Here is a 16,273-nt window from a genome sequence, read left to right as displayed (position 1 = left end):
ATATACACATATATATGTCTCTGCCCAAAAGCGCCGGAACGTAGTACATTTTGAGATTCCAAAATTTTAGAAATATTTATTCCTTTCTATATTCATGTATTATTTATATAATTCAATTCAATTTAATTTTGATAAAACTATTCGTTTATTTGATTTTGTTATATAGATCGAGAACTATAATATATTATATGTTTCTGGTCATATTATTTGATTTATCGTACATCCTGGTACTCTCTTATTTTTTACTATTCTACGGTAATTAGTTGCAGCTTCTTTCGGCTCTCTTCTGGGTTCTTCCTGTCCTTTCGTGTTGTTTACATTGGAGATTTTGGCCCCCCTCCCTTATCATTGAATATTGTTGCGTACTTTGATTACGTACAAATTGGTAAGAAAATTACATTTTAGATAGATATATTTATATTATACAAGGCAATCTTCCACGTACTTATAAGCTTAGAAAGCTACCATGTAATTTAATTTGTGCTGTAGTGGTTCAAAACTACAAATGTAGTTGTAGATATGGTAGAAGAGACCAGGTACACTCGGTTGACTTAACATATATCTGTTTATTTGTAAGTAGATAGAAAGTCTTAAATATAGTTTATAATATATAAATTGTAAGTATGAATGATATGAGATGTAAATATTAAAAGGAATGGATAGAGCTAACATACAGTAGAGTCAGTAGATAAACAGACAAAATTGAACACGAAAAGGTTGCAATTCCTAAAAATAATAAATTAATTCCTCAAAAAAGACAAACAAGACATTCTAATTCGAACAGCTTCCAAATTCCATCCTGCAAAACACAGTACAGAAAAGAATCATATTTTCCAAGAACCTGATCCTGATCCTAAGGTCAATAATTGACACTACTGTTCTCTGTGTGCTATCTTCCTCCTCTTATGGTACACCGTTGCTCGAGGTAATATCTCGCGGTACTTTGGTATACTTGTTTAGGCGCAGGATCGGGAATCAGGGATTGCAAGTTCTTGGAATCTCCCTGATTTTGTAATATATTCCCCTACAATTTGCGATGTTGCTTCGTAGGTTTCTCTTTTTGGTGGTGCTAGTATTGACTGTATATTTGTTGGATCGATGTTAAGTAGTTCCATTTGTCTTCGCATGTCCTCTCTTTCTTGTTGGTATCTTGGGCAGTATAGCAGGAAGTGTTCTGATGTTTCTTCTTCTCCGCATTCACAATATGGCGTGAGGGATTGACCGATTTGGTTTCTGTATTTGTTAAGTCTGCTGTAGCCCGTTCTTATTTCTGACAATATTCTTCCTATTTGGTTGTTAGGCTTGTCTAGTTGTGCGTCCTTACCAACGATAGGAATTAGGTTGAAAAGCTGTCTTCCAGTTTCACTAATTGTCCATCTGCTTTGCCATTTGAGTTTTGTAGACATCTTGACTGCACATCTTACATCTGACATGGTTATGACATTATACTGATCATTTAGTGATGAGGCCTCTTTTGCAGCGTCTTTTGCCAACTGGTCCGCTATCTCGTTCCCGGCTATATTAGCATGGCCTGGGATCCAAGATAGGGTTGTTAGTATGCCGTGTCTTGAGAGCGTTCCCATGCATTCTTTGATATCAGTAATTGTGTCGATGTAGTTAGAAGATTTCCAGTTCAGAGTCAAGATGCCTACAGCAGTCTGGCTATCTGACAGTATTTTAAGCTCAGAAAACTGGTCCTTTATAGTCGTTATACAGTGCTCCAGGACCATTAGTATGGCTACTAGTTCAGCAAGAAGTATCGATCCTCTATTAGCTACTGGCCTCTTTAGACTTATGCCTTGGCTATTTCCAGAATATACTACTGCTCCTGCCCCACATGGTCCCGGGTTACCTTGACATGAACCATCAGTGAATGCCACTACTGTTGAGTCTGTGCTGTCTCCTAATAGGTCCTTTACAACCTGTTTACTTTCAACAGTTTGTTCGGCTGTTCTGTTCTTTGAGCTACCTAGACGACTCCAATAACTTGGTGATCTCCTTAGCATGACATCTACACCAGCTTTGTATGTGAATTCTGGTTCTATAAGTTTGATGTCAACTTTTGTGGCTTTGAACATGTCTATGGATTGGTTTATAGCTTTACCAAATGGAGAATCCTGTTGTTCATAGATTGCGTTGTTTGTTAAATACTGTTCTAGTTGTTGTTTAATTGGTTCTGCTATGTTCTTTGATTGTATTTTTGCCAGTTCACGTACTGATATTTCCTCTATTCTGAGGTCTATGGGTTGTATGTTGGCTTCAACTTCCATTGCCTCTCTACCTGATGTTCCTGGTAGTCCTAGGCATATTGACAAGCCTTTTCTTTGTACAGCTTCTAATTTCTTCATATTCTCTGCAGATGTTATTTGCCAGACTGGGCATGCATACTCCATGATACATGTAGATCTAACCATGCTGTTGTATATTTGGAGTAGTTTTGATCTTGATATTCCTCCCATGCCCTTAATATCTCTAATTACATATATTGCATTATTTGCCCTCTTCTGCATCAGATTGATGTGGGTGTCAAATTTAAGCTTCTCGTCTAGAGTTACTCCAAGTAGCTTCGGTGTTGGACTATATCTATAGGAGAAGGAGTTGACTTTTAATGTTTTCTGCTCTGCATCTGTGTTGCCTTTTGAGAATAGGCATACTTCACGCTTTTCCAGGTTTACATTAATTCTCCATTTTTCTGTCCATTTTAAAATAGTTTTGACATCCTCTGAAGTTCTTTCTTTCATTTCCTTTATGTCTTTCCCCTTATGCCATAAAGTGCCATCATCTGCAAACTTGCAATTTTCTCCTTTTGTGTTATCCATTATATCAGCTATGAATATGTTAAACAAGGTGGGTGAAAGTACTGACCCTTGTGGCAAGCCGATTTTGGTATCAAATTGTTCTCCAAAGAAGTTATTCAGCATACATCTGGCTGTTCGATTTGTGAGAAAGCTGTTTATCCATAACCAGGTTTTTCCCTTTATCCCAAGTTTATGCAGCTTGATCATTAACCCCTCACGCCATATTGAGTCATATGCCTTTTCAAGGTCCACTAGCCATGCAAGAGTTGATTCATCCTCATTGAAACCATCAGCTATTGTTTGGACTAACCGAAGTAGAGCATTGGTGGTTGAGTGATTCTTTCTGAACCCTTCTTGAGTTAAATCAATCAATCTGTGACCCTCAATATATGCCACAATGCGTTCTAGGATGACTCTCTCCATTAGTTTGCATATAATGCAAGTTAGGCTGATTGGTCTGTAAGAAGAGGATGAGTAATAGCTGGTTTTTCCTGGTTTTCTTAGAAATTTTACATCTGCCATTTTCCATTCTGTTGGTAATTCCCCTTTTTGCCATATGATGTTCATCATTGTTACTAAGGCTTCTGTAAATTTGTCACCTGCATGCTTATAGAATTCAGCAAACTGCTGATCTGGTCCTGGGGCAGTCCCCGTGCGAAGGCGGTATATAGCTGCTTCTACCTCGTCTTTGTCTATTTCTCTATCAAAGCCTTCTCTATGTTGATCTGTTTCATTTGCTGCCTGATACATGTTATTTAGTTCTTTGTATTCTTTGTTGATACTATCATAAAATTCTTTATCAAATGACTCATCCTTTAGGTGGCTACCTCCAAAGAAATTTTTTTGTAGAAGTTCAACTTTACTTTTGTTGTCAAATATTGGATCTTTATTTTCAACAATTAATGGGAGTACTGAGTTATCTTCTGTTTTCCTGGACATCTTTTTGTACGTGTTCCAGAAGTCTTTTGAGTTTTTAGCCTGATTTAGTTGGTTTACGAGGTTATTACTCCATTCTTCTTGTGCATCTTCCTTTGCCTTGTCAAAGTTGTCTTCTGCAATGATGAGTCTTTGTTTGTTTTGTGGAATGTTCCTCATTCTGTATTGTTTCTGGCAGTGATTTAGGTGTTTTTTGGCAGATGTTACTGAGCTACTCCACCAGCATGGCTTTTGGTGTTTTCTTGGTTTAATTTCTTTATATGGGATCATTTCTTTTTGTGTTGCATTTATGATGTCAGCAAATGACTGGTAAATATGGTCAACTGAGTTGTTATTTGCTGGCCTGTTTTCCAACCATTCACCAAACCTTTCTTCTGTGACACGTTTCCACTCTTCCCAATCTACCTTGTTAAGTTGCCATATTTTCTTTGGTGTTCCCCAATTATCTTCAGAGCAAACACGTAGATTAGTAAGGATACTGATATGGTCAGATCTGATGGTCTCGTGTGAAAGAGTGTCGCAACTTATCATATTATGTTGGAAATTGGAGTTCATCAGCATAAGATCTATAACAGAGTCTGAATTCCTTCGTGTTGGCTGGCCATCGTTTATGCAGATCATGTCTTGTTTGGTTAGCATGTTCTCTTTTAGTTCACCAGCTTTGTTAGTTTTGATGTTTCTCCATTCTTGACTTTTGGCGTTTAAGTCTCCTGCAATAATCAAGGGAATATTGCTTTTTACGTCTTCGAGTTTAGAACACAGTTTTTCTATTTGGTCAGATCTTTCTGGTGGTATGTATGGGCACAGCAGTGCAAACTTTATGCCTTTGTCAGTTGTAATATTTACTGCTACTGATTCATATTCCAAGCTGTTATAGATGTCTGTTTCAATAGCAACAAATTTTCCATTGTTTTCCCTCACACATATTGCTACTCCTCCACCTTTTCTGCCTATCCTGGGTTTATCAAAGACTTTCCAGTTTAAAAAGAACTATTACCGACTGGAACAAACTACCGGATATGAACCAAATCTCATCATCATGAATATAGGAATAATTTATTAAGAATTACATGTATACATTGTGTACCTGTGAATCTTGAAACAGAATGATAAATTTAAAAAAAAATCTTGTCTTGAACATACCTATATATTTCACCAAAATGTGTGTCATTAATAGATACATGTAAATTAAATAAAACTTTGATAAAATCATTTTTTCATGATCCCAAAATGTGTAAAATTTTATAAGTATTGAAAGTTTCTTTTTTTCAACTTCATAGGGTTGTAAAGGTGTTGACCGTGAATGAAGCGCGGAAAATGTACTTCGGTCAACTCTTTTACACCCCAATAATGTTACAACAAGAAGCATTTAATTCTTAAATAACGGTTATAATCTATAAAAAAAAAACATTTTGCATATATATTCTTGTTCACTGCATAAAATTATAATGTTGAAAATACAACTTCAAATTTTAAATGAAAATCTTATTAAAAATTCAGATTGCGATATAAATTTTAACTTCTTATATTCTTTTAGGTTAAAGAACAACTGCTTGAAAGACATTTAAGATGGCAATGGTGCCATCCCTGAAAAGCGTTTCAACTTTAGCAAGTAGTCATGTGTTACTAGATTTTGTAGAAGAAACAAACCCTAAATTTACAGAATATCTGTTGACACTGTTAGAAGATGGAGTATTTTCTGCTGTTGCAGAGGATTTGTTGATTATCTTGTTGCAGTTTTATTCAGAAAAAGTAACTGATAGAATACTGAAAGCTGTTGTGCCATGTCATTTGAGGGAGCTTAAAGTAGATAAATGCTTGCCACAGTTGACCTTCTTTGGATTGACTGAAGTCATAAAAAAGTGAGTGAAGTGACACAATTTATAATCATTTATTTGATAATGTATCTTTATGCATAGGTCACAATTCCTTAGACTTTAGGTCCATAACTTGTTCTGGTCTTTTTTTGGATTTGATTTATTTAGACTTTGAAGACAATTTGATTTTTGTGTCATGAATAATAAAAAAAAAGTATGAATTGTTATTATTATGTGAAATATTCTTTACTTAATTCTTATTTTGGTGGGGATGATCTTCTAAAACTAGTTTTTTACTTCTGAAGAAATTATGGAAATCAGAAACGCACAATATGATATCTACTAAATTACATCATTCTAAAGTAATTTGCTTGTGTTATATATACATGTAGTCATGATACATTGTAGTATTCTTATGACTAACATTCTGCATAAGATCTAAAAAAAAAAAACACAGAAAAATGTGATATGGTTATTTCTTAGATCATCTGCAGATGGTTGTTTATAAGTTTTTGGTTATCTTTTAAAAGTAATTTTGGCATCTTTTAAATAACTGCAGCTGGATTTTATACATTTTTTATCATCTTTTAGTTTCTAGATATTATATTGTTTTTTATTTTGTAATATTCTTTTACAGATGTCCGCATTTACAGAAGATTTCTTTAAAGGAATGTGATCAGTTGATGTCCCCTGGACAGTTTGTGTTATGGAGGAGATTGGGAGTTAGTATTACAGCTCTATGTTTAGAATCTTGTCATAATGTGTCAGACCAAGTTGTTAAAGTAAGTTAGAACCATGAAAATTAGGTATAAGGCCACCCTTAAAAAATTGTTTGTTTGGCATTGCCGACTCACACCATCAGCAGTTGGGTAGGTAGGTAGGGATTTTTTTTTTTTTTTACATTTAAAAACTATATATTGCAAGCATAATCATTTAGACTCTAGATCACAGCCAAAAGCAGTGCAGCATTTTGCAGTTGTGTGTACAAACTGTCTAAGCAAAAATATATACACTTATACCAAAATTATATGCTCTCTTTAATGAATATGATACAACTCTTTTATAAATGCTAATCATTAAAGAATAATCGATGGGGGCTTGAAATTATCTTGATTTGACCACAGATTGGCCCTTAAATATTTTATCACACGCAATAGCCCAAACAAGTCATGACTTTCCAAATCAGCTGACATACAATATATTCATATTTTACCACATGTGTTTACTCAAAGCTTTTCGTCATATTAGAATGATAAAACACCTTATATAATATTTTAAGAGATGGAAACAAAGTAACTAGAAGTGAATCTGTTAATTTTTCGTGTGATAATATACAGTTGAGTTGATTTTGGTATTAGAAAAAAGGTTTTGTAAATAAATTGATTGTCAACCTTAATATGACAGTGATTATATTAGATCAAGTGATATATGTTTTTCTTTTCCTTTTTTTCAGAGTGCTCTACGACATATACCAACATTACAACATTTGAATGTTTCTAGTTGTGACAGCCTAACAGAAACCGTATTCCTTCTAAATGAGGAGCTCCAGAAAGAACGAGAGTTCACACCATCAGTAAGATACTTTAAGTTAAAATAAAAATAGCAAGGATTTTTTTTTCAAAATAGATTCTATAAATCTAAATTATTTTGTATAAACAAAGCTGAAGTAGTAATTTGTTTAGGTTGTTACACTTTAAGTTTTTGAATTACTATTCCTCTTTCTCAATTGTTTTTTTTTTATAGGTCTAATAACAATTAGTTAGTGTACTGTTTGAAGTAGTAATATGTTTGCTATGGCTATAAATATGAAATTTTGGGTCAACTGAATCCTTAAAAACCTGTCTTATATTGCAAAACTTATGACTAAATTTTTGCGAAGGAATTTAATTTGTATGACAAGATTTTAAATAACTAAACGATTAATTGTTAATTCATTTACAGCATGATACAAGCCATCATTATGAGTGTTCATTGATAAGCGTTGATGTGTCTGGTTGTCGAGGAATTACAGCTACAGCAGTCCGACATCTGACATCACTTACTGGACCTACTCTAAAGAATGTCAACTTATCATGGACATCTGTATGTACAAAATGAACTCCATAAACATCTCAAATTACATTATATACTGTAAATTCAAAAATTATTGCGTGCATTTATTATTGTGATTTAGTCCTTATAGACTTAAATGCGATTTTGATTTTTATGAAATTTGAGAAAAATCCTGTTTAATTCATATAAAGTGATTCAAAATGTGAATTTAAATTATTGCGTTTACAAGTCTGTCACATTTTTAGCAATAAAAAAACCTCGCATTAATTTCTGAATTTACAGTATGTAAAATGTGTAAGATTGTCAGCTTTCATATCAAAGGTCAGTGGTATTCTCCAGGCACTCCAGCTTCCTCCACCAATAAAAACTGGCAGCCACAAAATAGCCTAAAAGTGGCACTTAAAAAGTGGCTTTAAAACACCAACAATCAATCAATCATACAAAATATGTTTTTCATAATAAGAAAAAGAAATCAAATGTTACTTGCTCTAAAGCATTAATTTAGATCAAAACAAAAATCAATGAACACACAATAACAATGTAGTATTCTGTAAACATGGAAATTTTCATTCAGAGGTTGATTATGACATATTTAAAAATTGAGTAAAATCCACAAAAAATAACCACTTTGTTGTACAATCTCATACTTCATTGAGAAAATTTATCGCCCAAATGAATAGTTTATACTTTGAATTCACTGACAAGCCCCTTTTCACCGACAAGCCAAAAAAGTATCAATCCAAACAGTAATTGCCAGTGAGATGATCCACCGAAATTGAAAGGGAGATAATTTGGAATTTCTACACATCAGTTGGACACTTTACAGCCTTCCATAACAAACAAATTAAAAACAGAAAAGAAAAACATCAGGAATTTATTTGAGTTAAGGATATCTATTATTTTAAAACAACGACAGATTTCTTTCTATTACTTTTATCCTGATGGTGATTGCGCCAAAACAAGGCAAAGTACTACAGCAATCATAAAAGTTTTGTTGTCATTGGAATATCTACATTTTATGTGTGTTATTGTATGGACCCTGCATACATGTACCAGTGGTAAAAGGAGTATCTGCTTCATTCTATCAAATTAAAGTTTTACCAGGTGTTGCTTCACTCTTGTTTATAATTATTAAAAAAAAACCAATGTAACTGACTTTAAATGTTTATACTGGTTTCTTTTATTGTTATGGTAATCAATTTTCATAGATTGACATGATTGAGGGAAAACAAAATTTGTAGACAACTCTTTTTCTTGGTTTTAAACCCTTCTGTATTTAAATCTTTTTGGAATTCTTATTCTGATGAACACTCAAATTCATTGTTGACCTATATCATGTATATCTAAGATATATGTGAGAATAATTACCTAATTCATATTCATAATCCTCAGTAGTACTGATTCAGTATGTATATTTTATTTACTTACAGATTAACCTGATAGCTATATTGAGTTTGGCAGGGTATTCATTACCTGCCATGATAGAACTTGTTTTGTCATTCTACAACAAAGCTGAAGGTCCAAAGGATCCAAAGAATGATGAACTATATAAATGTTTACTGGAATTCAAAACTACATTAGAAAAGGTAGATCAACAACAGGAAAAGAAAGAAACTGATCATGTGACAAATGGAGGCAAAGATGCTTCAGCAGTAGATGGAGCTGTTGATATAAGAAGTGACTTGCAATTACCGGAAAATAATGCAAGAACTGATTTAGATGAAGAAGTTATATTGTCAACTAGAGAATATGAATCAATAGGTTTAGCAGGAATAAAAACATACTCATTGGATAATCATAGATCTGCTGATTATCAAAATCCTGAGAATACTTCGAATGACCTTTATAAAACAGTAGTAAATTCTTCAACTTCTTCTGAAGCTCAGGACTTTTTTGACTCTAATATACAAAATATTAAAGAAACATGTTTTTCAAATCAAGAATCAACTGACAGCAGTGCCAAAGATTTAATGAACCAATTAGAATTTTCTGAAGCATCAGATTGTGTTCACCCTGATAATGTTGAAATAGATTTTGTTGAAGCTCCTGAGGATCTTGAGTCTGATGCAACAAATTTTAGTAAAACCACAGTTATAGATATATGTTTTATAAATGAATCAGTAAACAATGTAGATACTTGTTGCCATGGTTGTTGTGGAATTGGAATTCATGATGGTGCTAACTTCCAATGTCAAACAGATGATGTGTGTGTGTCAAATTCAAATATGTTTATGAAAACAGGTTCAGAAGATCTTGGTGCTACATCTATAAATTTTGATCAAAGCAAAACAATTCCAGAAAATACATGTATTGATATGTTAAGCAATAAAACAGACAGCATTCACATTTCTGATTCTGATCTCAAATCAAATGAAACTATCTTTCAATTAAGTGAACACAATAATGCAAAGTATGGTACCAGAAAAGATTTTACATGCCAAAAATGTGAACAATTAAGACATGCCTGTGATAGCAGTTCTGTACACTGCAATGGACATTTAGCAATAAGTGAAAGTGAGGGAACCATAAGTGATCATAAAAATTGTACGGTAGATGAAAATAGTGAAGGACAAATATGTAATCATGCAAAAGGAAAATTAAGGGTAGACATTCAAGCTATACCATTTAGTGGTTGTGTAGAAAATTTAACATTAAACAATGACTGTGCTCTCAAAAGCTGTGATATAGATGTTCATGATGGAAATGACATGTGTTTACAAAATATTGATGACAAAGGCAGCAAACCATCTGATGAAAATGCCAAAATGAAAGAAGAAGAAAATATTGATGACAAAGGCATCAAACTATCAGATGACAATCTGAATTTCAAACAAAATAAAAATGTTGATGACAAGGACAAAAAACTTTTAGATGACAATCTGAAATTCAAAGAAAATGGAGATGTGGAGGAAGACAGCAGGAATTCAGAGGAGAATCAGACAGATCAATCCAATACACCAAAAGTCAATAGAGAGATAATAAAACAGACATACCAGCCACAACTAGTTTCCGTGGATGTTACCAACAAGTTCACGTCAGTCTATGAATCAGTTGGATTTGACTGTTTAAAAGAATTTTTACAATGCTCTCCAAACTTACAGAAGTTTGGAATGTCCTGGGCTGGACTGACAGATGAAATGGTTAAGGACTTGACTCCATTTCTAAAAGACCTGAAGGAGATTAGTCTAACTGATTGTGAATCTGTGACTTATGGTATCTCTCATATTGGGCAGACATGTCAGAAGCTGAAGAAAGTTGACTTTAATGGTAATTGAATATATCTTTTAAAACAATTGTTTGTGTATATTTCACTAAAAATAACAAAGTGTAATTAGGGATGCCTTATAATCATGAAAAATCAACCTGTTTATATAATTTTCATCCTATAAATATGTTCTACATGAATAATAGTTGATGAATCACATTTCACATGTAAAAACTAATAGAATAAATTTTTCATAACAGTGTGGACTAATTTCCAATTTTTGCTTGAGGATCATGATCAAAAGGGTAGGCTTTTGGTTGTTCATTGTAAATAAGTCTATATTTTTATATTGAACAATATATATATATATTTCTCTAATTCTTTGTCAATTTATCCCTTTCTGCACCCATTGTATAAAACAAAATTAATCAACGTGTGGTTTGTTTGATCTCAGTACTTCATTGGTTAAAATCCGATTGTGACGTGGAATTTTCTTGCTTTCCTCTGAATTTCCTATTGTGACGGCATGAAAAAAGGCGACCATGCCTGACAACGTCACATAGAAAGAACACATCTTTTTGCAGATAATTTGAAAAGAAGGAATTAGTTTGCCTGCATAATGTTAGAAAATCATTAGAGAAACAGATTCCACCACCAAATCTCATGTTATAAGATATTTATCATCTCTCGACAGTTAAATTATCAATTTTAAATTCCTCGCCGAGACGGCTCGGACTTTAAATTTGAAAATTTACCTGTCTCGAGTGGATAAATATTGTATTACACTCGATGCAGTGGTAGAATCTATATATATAGGGACAGGTTTTTTCAAACTGTACTTCATTTTATTTATTAATGCTACAATACAATTTTAGGGATTCATTTTATAAAAGACCTGTTCCTCAGACCATTCCTGCTAGGTCCAGAACTACAATATCTATACTTGGCAGAATCTGACATTTCAGATGGTACATTATTTAGATTAGCTGCCAGGAAAATGGATAAGGTAAATCTTATAATATATAAAATATGCAATAAAGTTAATTGTTATCTCCCTTTACCATTGATAATTCTTATATGATTGTATTATTTTCCGAAATACTTTTTTATTATGATCTAAAGGCAATGAAAGGGCTTCTGGTAGTGGCTCTTGACATTATTTATTTTTCTATAGACGAACTACTTTTGGTAACCAATGTAAACAGGATGGTGGTGATCATTACACAAACTGGCTTGTTATGTACAAACATGTGTCACCTATGTTTTTGCACATTCACAAATTTGATAGACTAAATAATGCATTTGAAACTTTGGAAATAAATATGTATTCATGTATTGATCTGATATTGTCTTTATGTTTTAGTTTGAGGAATTAGATTTATCTTGGTGTGATGAGGTAACAGTCCAAGGACTGAACGCATTATGTAGAAAGCCGAGTCCTCTGAAGAAGTTGTCTTTCAGACATTGTCCTGCTTCAACCATGACCTTGGCCTTGATGGCAGAAAACTTTAAACAGCTACAAAATCTAAATATCTGTAGTGTAGATAGTATAACTGATGCATCTGTCGTTTATCTGGCTGAAAATTTACCTCTTCTTCAGGAAATCGATGCAAGCTGGAATTCAGGTATTAATTGATGTAAAAAAGGAGAAAAGCTTTAGAATAAGTCACTAAGATAAAAAAAAAAATGCCATATAACTAATTAAGTTGGAAGTACTATAATAAATCTTTTTTAAACTATTAATTAACAATGTCTCTTACAAGTTTGAAAATTAGTGTCTGTCTATTATAATAAGAGTTATTCCCCTTGGAAATATTAATTGTATGGAAAATTGCATTGTTAGCCCTTTGTGTTAAAAGCTAACTTTATGATTGATATAATAAGCTTTGGAAAGTTCATGAGTATTTAAATTTGAATTTGTGAGGGAAACCAAGAGGAAAGGACTATTTTATTTTTTTTTCATATTTCTTTGTATTTGTATTGTTTGCTTTTTAGTTTTAACTGTACATAAATAACTTACTTGTTAGTTTTTAAATATGAAACTTCACTTTCACAAGCATAAATTTCATTCATGTACTAGTTATTTTACATATTATATATTCCAGGTTTGTCAGATGTCAGTGTTAAAGCTCTGCTGAGATCCTGTATCTACTTAAAGAAAGCTGTGCTGTCTGGGATAAAGTTTCTGACATCAGCACCATATTTACCCATTATATCAGGTATTGCATAAATTTTAATATATTTATGTAAGAGAGTGGTATATCACGTACATCTGAGATCTTTGAAACAAAGTTGTCAAAACTTTGAATTTTACATTTTACCTTGTATACTATAGAACCAATCTGATATGAATTAAAGTTATGCTTATAGATATATGTCAATGAGACAATTACCCAACAACAAAAATAACCAAATGACATCAAGAAGGCATTGTAAAATCTTCCAACAACAGACCATTTGTCTTTACAATATGTCAAGCTCTAAAGCTTGAATCTACAAAATAAAGGAGTAGGTTCAGTAAGACCCCTTTTTTGCCCCAAAATATAGCAGTTTTACAAAATTGTGATAATGTAATCATAGAGAAATTTATTGGATTGTAGAAGGATTCTGCTACATAAATATGGGCTGTTTTTGACAATACAAGGCACATATATCGGCTACTAGCATCATAAAGTCATGCTAAATTACTGAAATCTTCACAAAATTAGCATTTTAGTTAAATTTTAGACTGTTTCTGTCTAAAATGAAAGTGGCCGCATTCGTGTTCATTCATAATATTGAAATGCAAGTTGTATTTGACAATAATACATAATATAAATAAAGGTTGAGGATGAACACGGATGCGGCCACTTTCATATTTAACAAAAAACATCTTAAAAGTGATGATTTTTGGCAAATTTGATAGATTTTTCATATATTTAAGCTTGAATCGGAGCGTTTTTAATGACTTAATCAGTTAAAATCTTTCACAAAAACTAATTAAATGAATTGAAATAGACACTTAAGTGTTTAAAAAGTGTCTAAAATATTTTGTCAGATGAACTTGAAAATTGAGGCCAAAATTGGCCCTTACCGGACCTACTCCTTTCACAGAAACATTCAAAAAGCATTCAGTCACATAGTGAATGGACCAAAGTTTGTTTTGACAGTTGTAGAGTAACTTGTATTCAGTATACATTAACATTGACTTTCTCAATGAGTGTCTAGCTAGTGGATTGAGAAATTTTAGAATTAACCATTACTTCCATAGAAAATCAAACAGGTTTTATTTTCAACAGATATACTAGATCAAAATGTTAATTCTTGAAGCCTGTTTAACCATTTAGATAAGATGTCATTGTATTTATCTTCATCAATTTTTTTTCTATTCAAGACTTACAAAAGTTCAGAAGATGTCAAGCTCTATTGAGATTTAAACTGCAAGAAAGAAAAATGATTACTGAAAATGGAGATGAACATTACTCAAGTGATGAAGTATGCATTGTCGTGCAATATTAAAATTGTCACTGTATAAAAAAGATGTGGTATGATTGCCAATGAGACAACTATCCACAAAAGACCAAAATGACACAAACATTAACAACTATAGGTCACCGTACGGCCTTCAACAATAAGCAAAGCCCATACCGCATAGTCAGCTATAAAAGGCCTTGATAAAACAATGTAAAACAAATCAAACGAGAAAACTAACGGCCTTATTATGTAAAAATATGAACGAAAAACAAATATGTAACACATAAACAAACGACAACCACACAATTACAGGCTCCTGACTTGGGACAGACACATACATAAATAATGTGGCGGGGTTAAACATGTTAGTTAGATCCCAACCCTCCCCCTAGCCTGGGACAGTGGTAAAACAGTACAACATAAGAACGAACTATAAAAATCAGTTGAAAAAGGCTTAACTCATCAGATAGACAAAAAATACATGTGGACGTGACCAGGCACTATATTCATTGTATTTCTAAGTTGATCATTTTATAAAAATAAGGAAGTGTGGTATGACTGCCAATGAGACAACTACCTATCAAACTTTGAATGAAGGGAATGTTAGCAAATATAGCCCACTGTATGTTGATATTTCTGATAATCAGGTAATATACCATTGGAATATAGCAATACCTAAAGAAAAGTGTTGACAAATAATATTGAGCACGACTCAAAACATTTATTACGCAAATATTTTTTGCATTTCCTGGGTTATAAAACCATAAAATGACAACAATATAATCAAATTAAGCAACATAATGTTATGAAGATTACATACCAAGAATATTATAACCTTTGTTAGCATGCTTACATACCACCACACTCCTACAGTGTACATAGTCACAGGGCCACAAAACATCAAGAGAAATTCATAGACTCATAACTCTTACAAAAGTCAACTGATTTAATTTCTTATCAATATCTTCATCTATATAGTATGTCCTTATTATGTTCAATGTTTCATGAAATTTTGTTGTACGGTTTCAGGAGTTGCAATAGTATATTTAGGCCAAAATTCTAAGTTCAAAGGGACATAACTCCAAGATATTTTTTGTATGCACATCTTCATAGTATGTCCACTCTTTCACCAAAGTTTCAGGAAATTCTGCTTTATGGATTCAGAGGAATTACTATGACATTAACTGGACTGACAGACTGAGGGACAGACATGTCGAAACATTATATCCTACATTCGGGTATAATTAATATAAAGCAAAATTTTTACAAAAAGCCAGTATTTACATAGGCAGTGAACTTCATAATTATCTAACAAAATAATTCTTTGTGTGACAATTGCATTCCATTTTTTTCAGGCAAAACATAAAAGAAAAACTCTTTTGTGTGAAATTTAAATATCTATTAAGACTTTAAAGTCCTTTTAAGGTAATTTCATGTATCTTTCTGTATATTTGTGTTTTTTTTAAATTTTTTAAGGAATATGAAGAACTTTGTGTTCCCTATAGATCAACGACATATGCAGCAAATCTACAGATCTTAGAGTTGGAATACTGTGATTGTGTAGATGACAACCATTTAGCAGAGATTGTGGCTGTTTGTCGAGGGTCACTGCATATTGTGGACTATTTTAGTGAAGCTATTAAACCTGTGATGATACATGCTCAAAAAGGCAAAATTTGCCTCCCTCCACATTTCAAAAACAGTTAAATTTTTGATAAATGAACTACGGATGTCTTATTTATATATTGGAAACTCTAAGTCTGTGATATCCATGCTCAAAATAGATTTGATTATTTTTTTTGAACATATATAAGTTTTACAAGTATATCATGAAACTTAATGATTAAAGATTGTAATGAACTTTCTTTTGCATTATTCTTTTTCATTATAAGCAACGCAAAATTAATGAAAACCTTTCTTATCATGTACTGTGTTGATGTAGTCCACAGTTTTGTAGGCATTCTTTTCAGCTTGCATTGCAAAATGAGTTAACAAAACTAAGGGGTAAAACA

General features: G+C 32.6%; 1 protein-coding gene across 1 annotated transcript; it reads left to right on the top strand.

The window, feature by feature from the left end:
- Positions 1–286: 286 nt before the first annotated feature.
- LOC134711659 (uncharacterized) lies at positions 287–16,126 on the top strand. Its single transcript, XM_063572420.1, has 11 exons — positions 287–385; positions 5,272–5,596; positions 6,189–6,333; positions 7,005–7,124; positions 7,493–7,633; positions 9,034–10,870; positions 11,684–11,814; positions 12,172–12,433; positions 12,914–13,027; positions 14,182–14,282; positions 15,738–16,126. Exons 2-11 carry the CDS (start codon positions 5,304–5,306, stop codon positions 15,966–15,968), a joined length of 3,375 nt encoding a protein of 1,124 aa, XP_063428490.1. The 5' UTR covers positions 287–385; positions 5,272–5,303; the 3' UTR covers positions 15,969–16,126.
- Positions 16,127–16,273: the final 147 nt, after the last annotated feature.

Source organism: Mytilus trossulus, chromosome 3, assembly GCF_036588685.1.
Source record: "Mytilus trossulus isolate FHL-02 chromosome 3, PNRI_Mtr1.1.1.hap1, whole genome shotgun sequence".
Taxonomy (NCBI): Eukaryota; Metazoa; Mollusca; class Bivalvia; order Mytilida; family Mytilidae; genus Mytilus; species Mytilus trossulus.
This window is presented reverse-complemented; position numbering and strand designations above follow the sequence as displayed.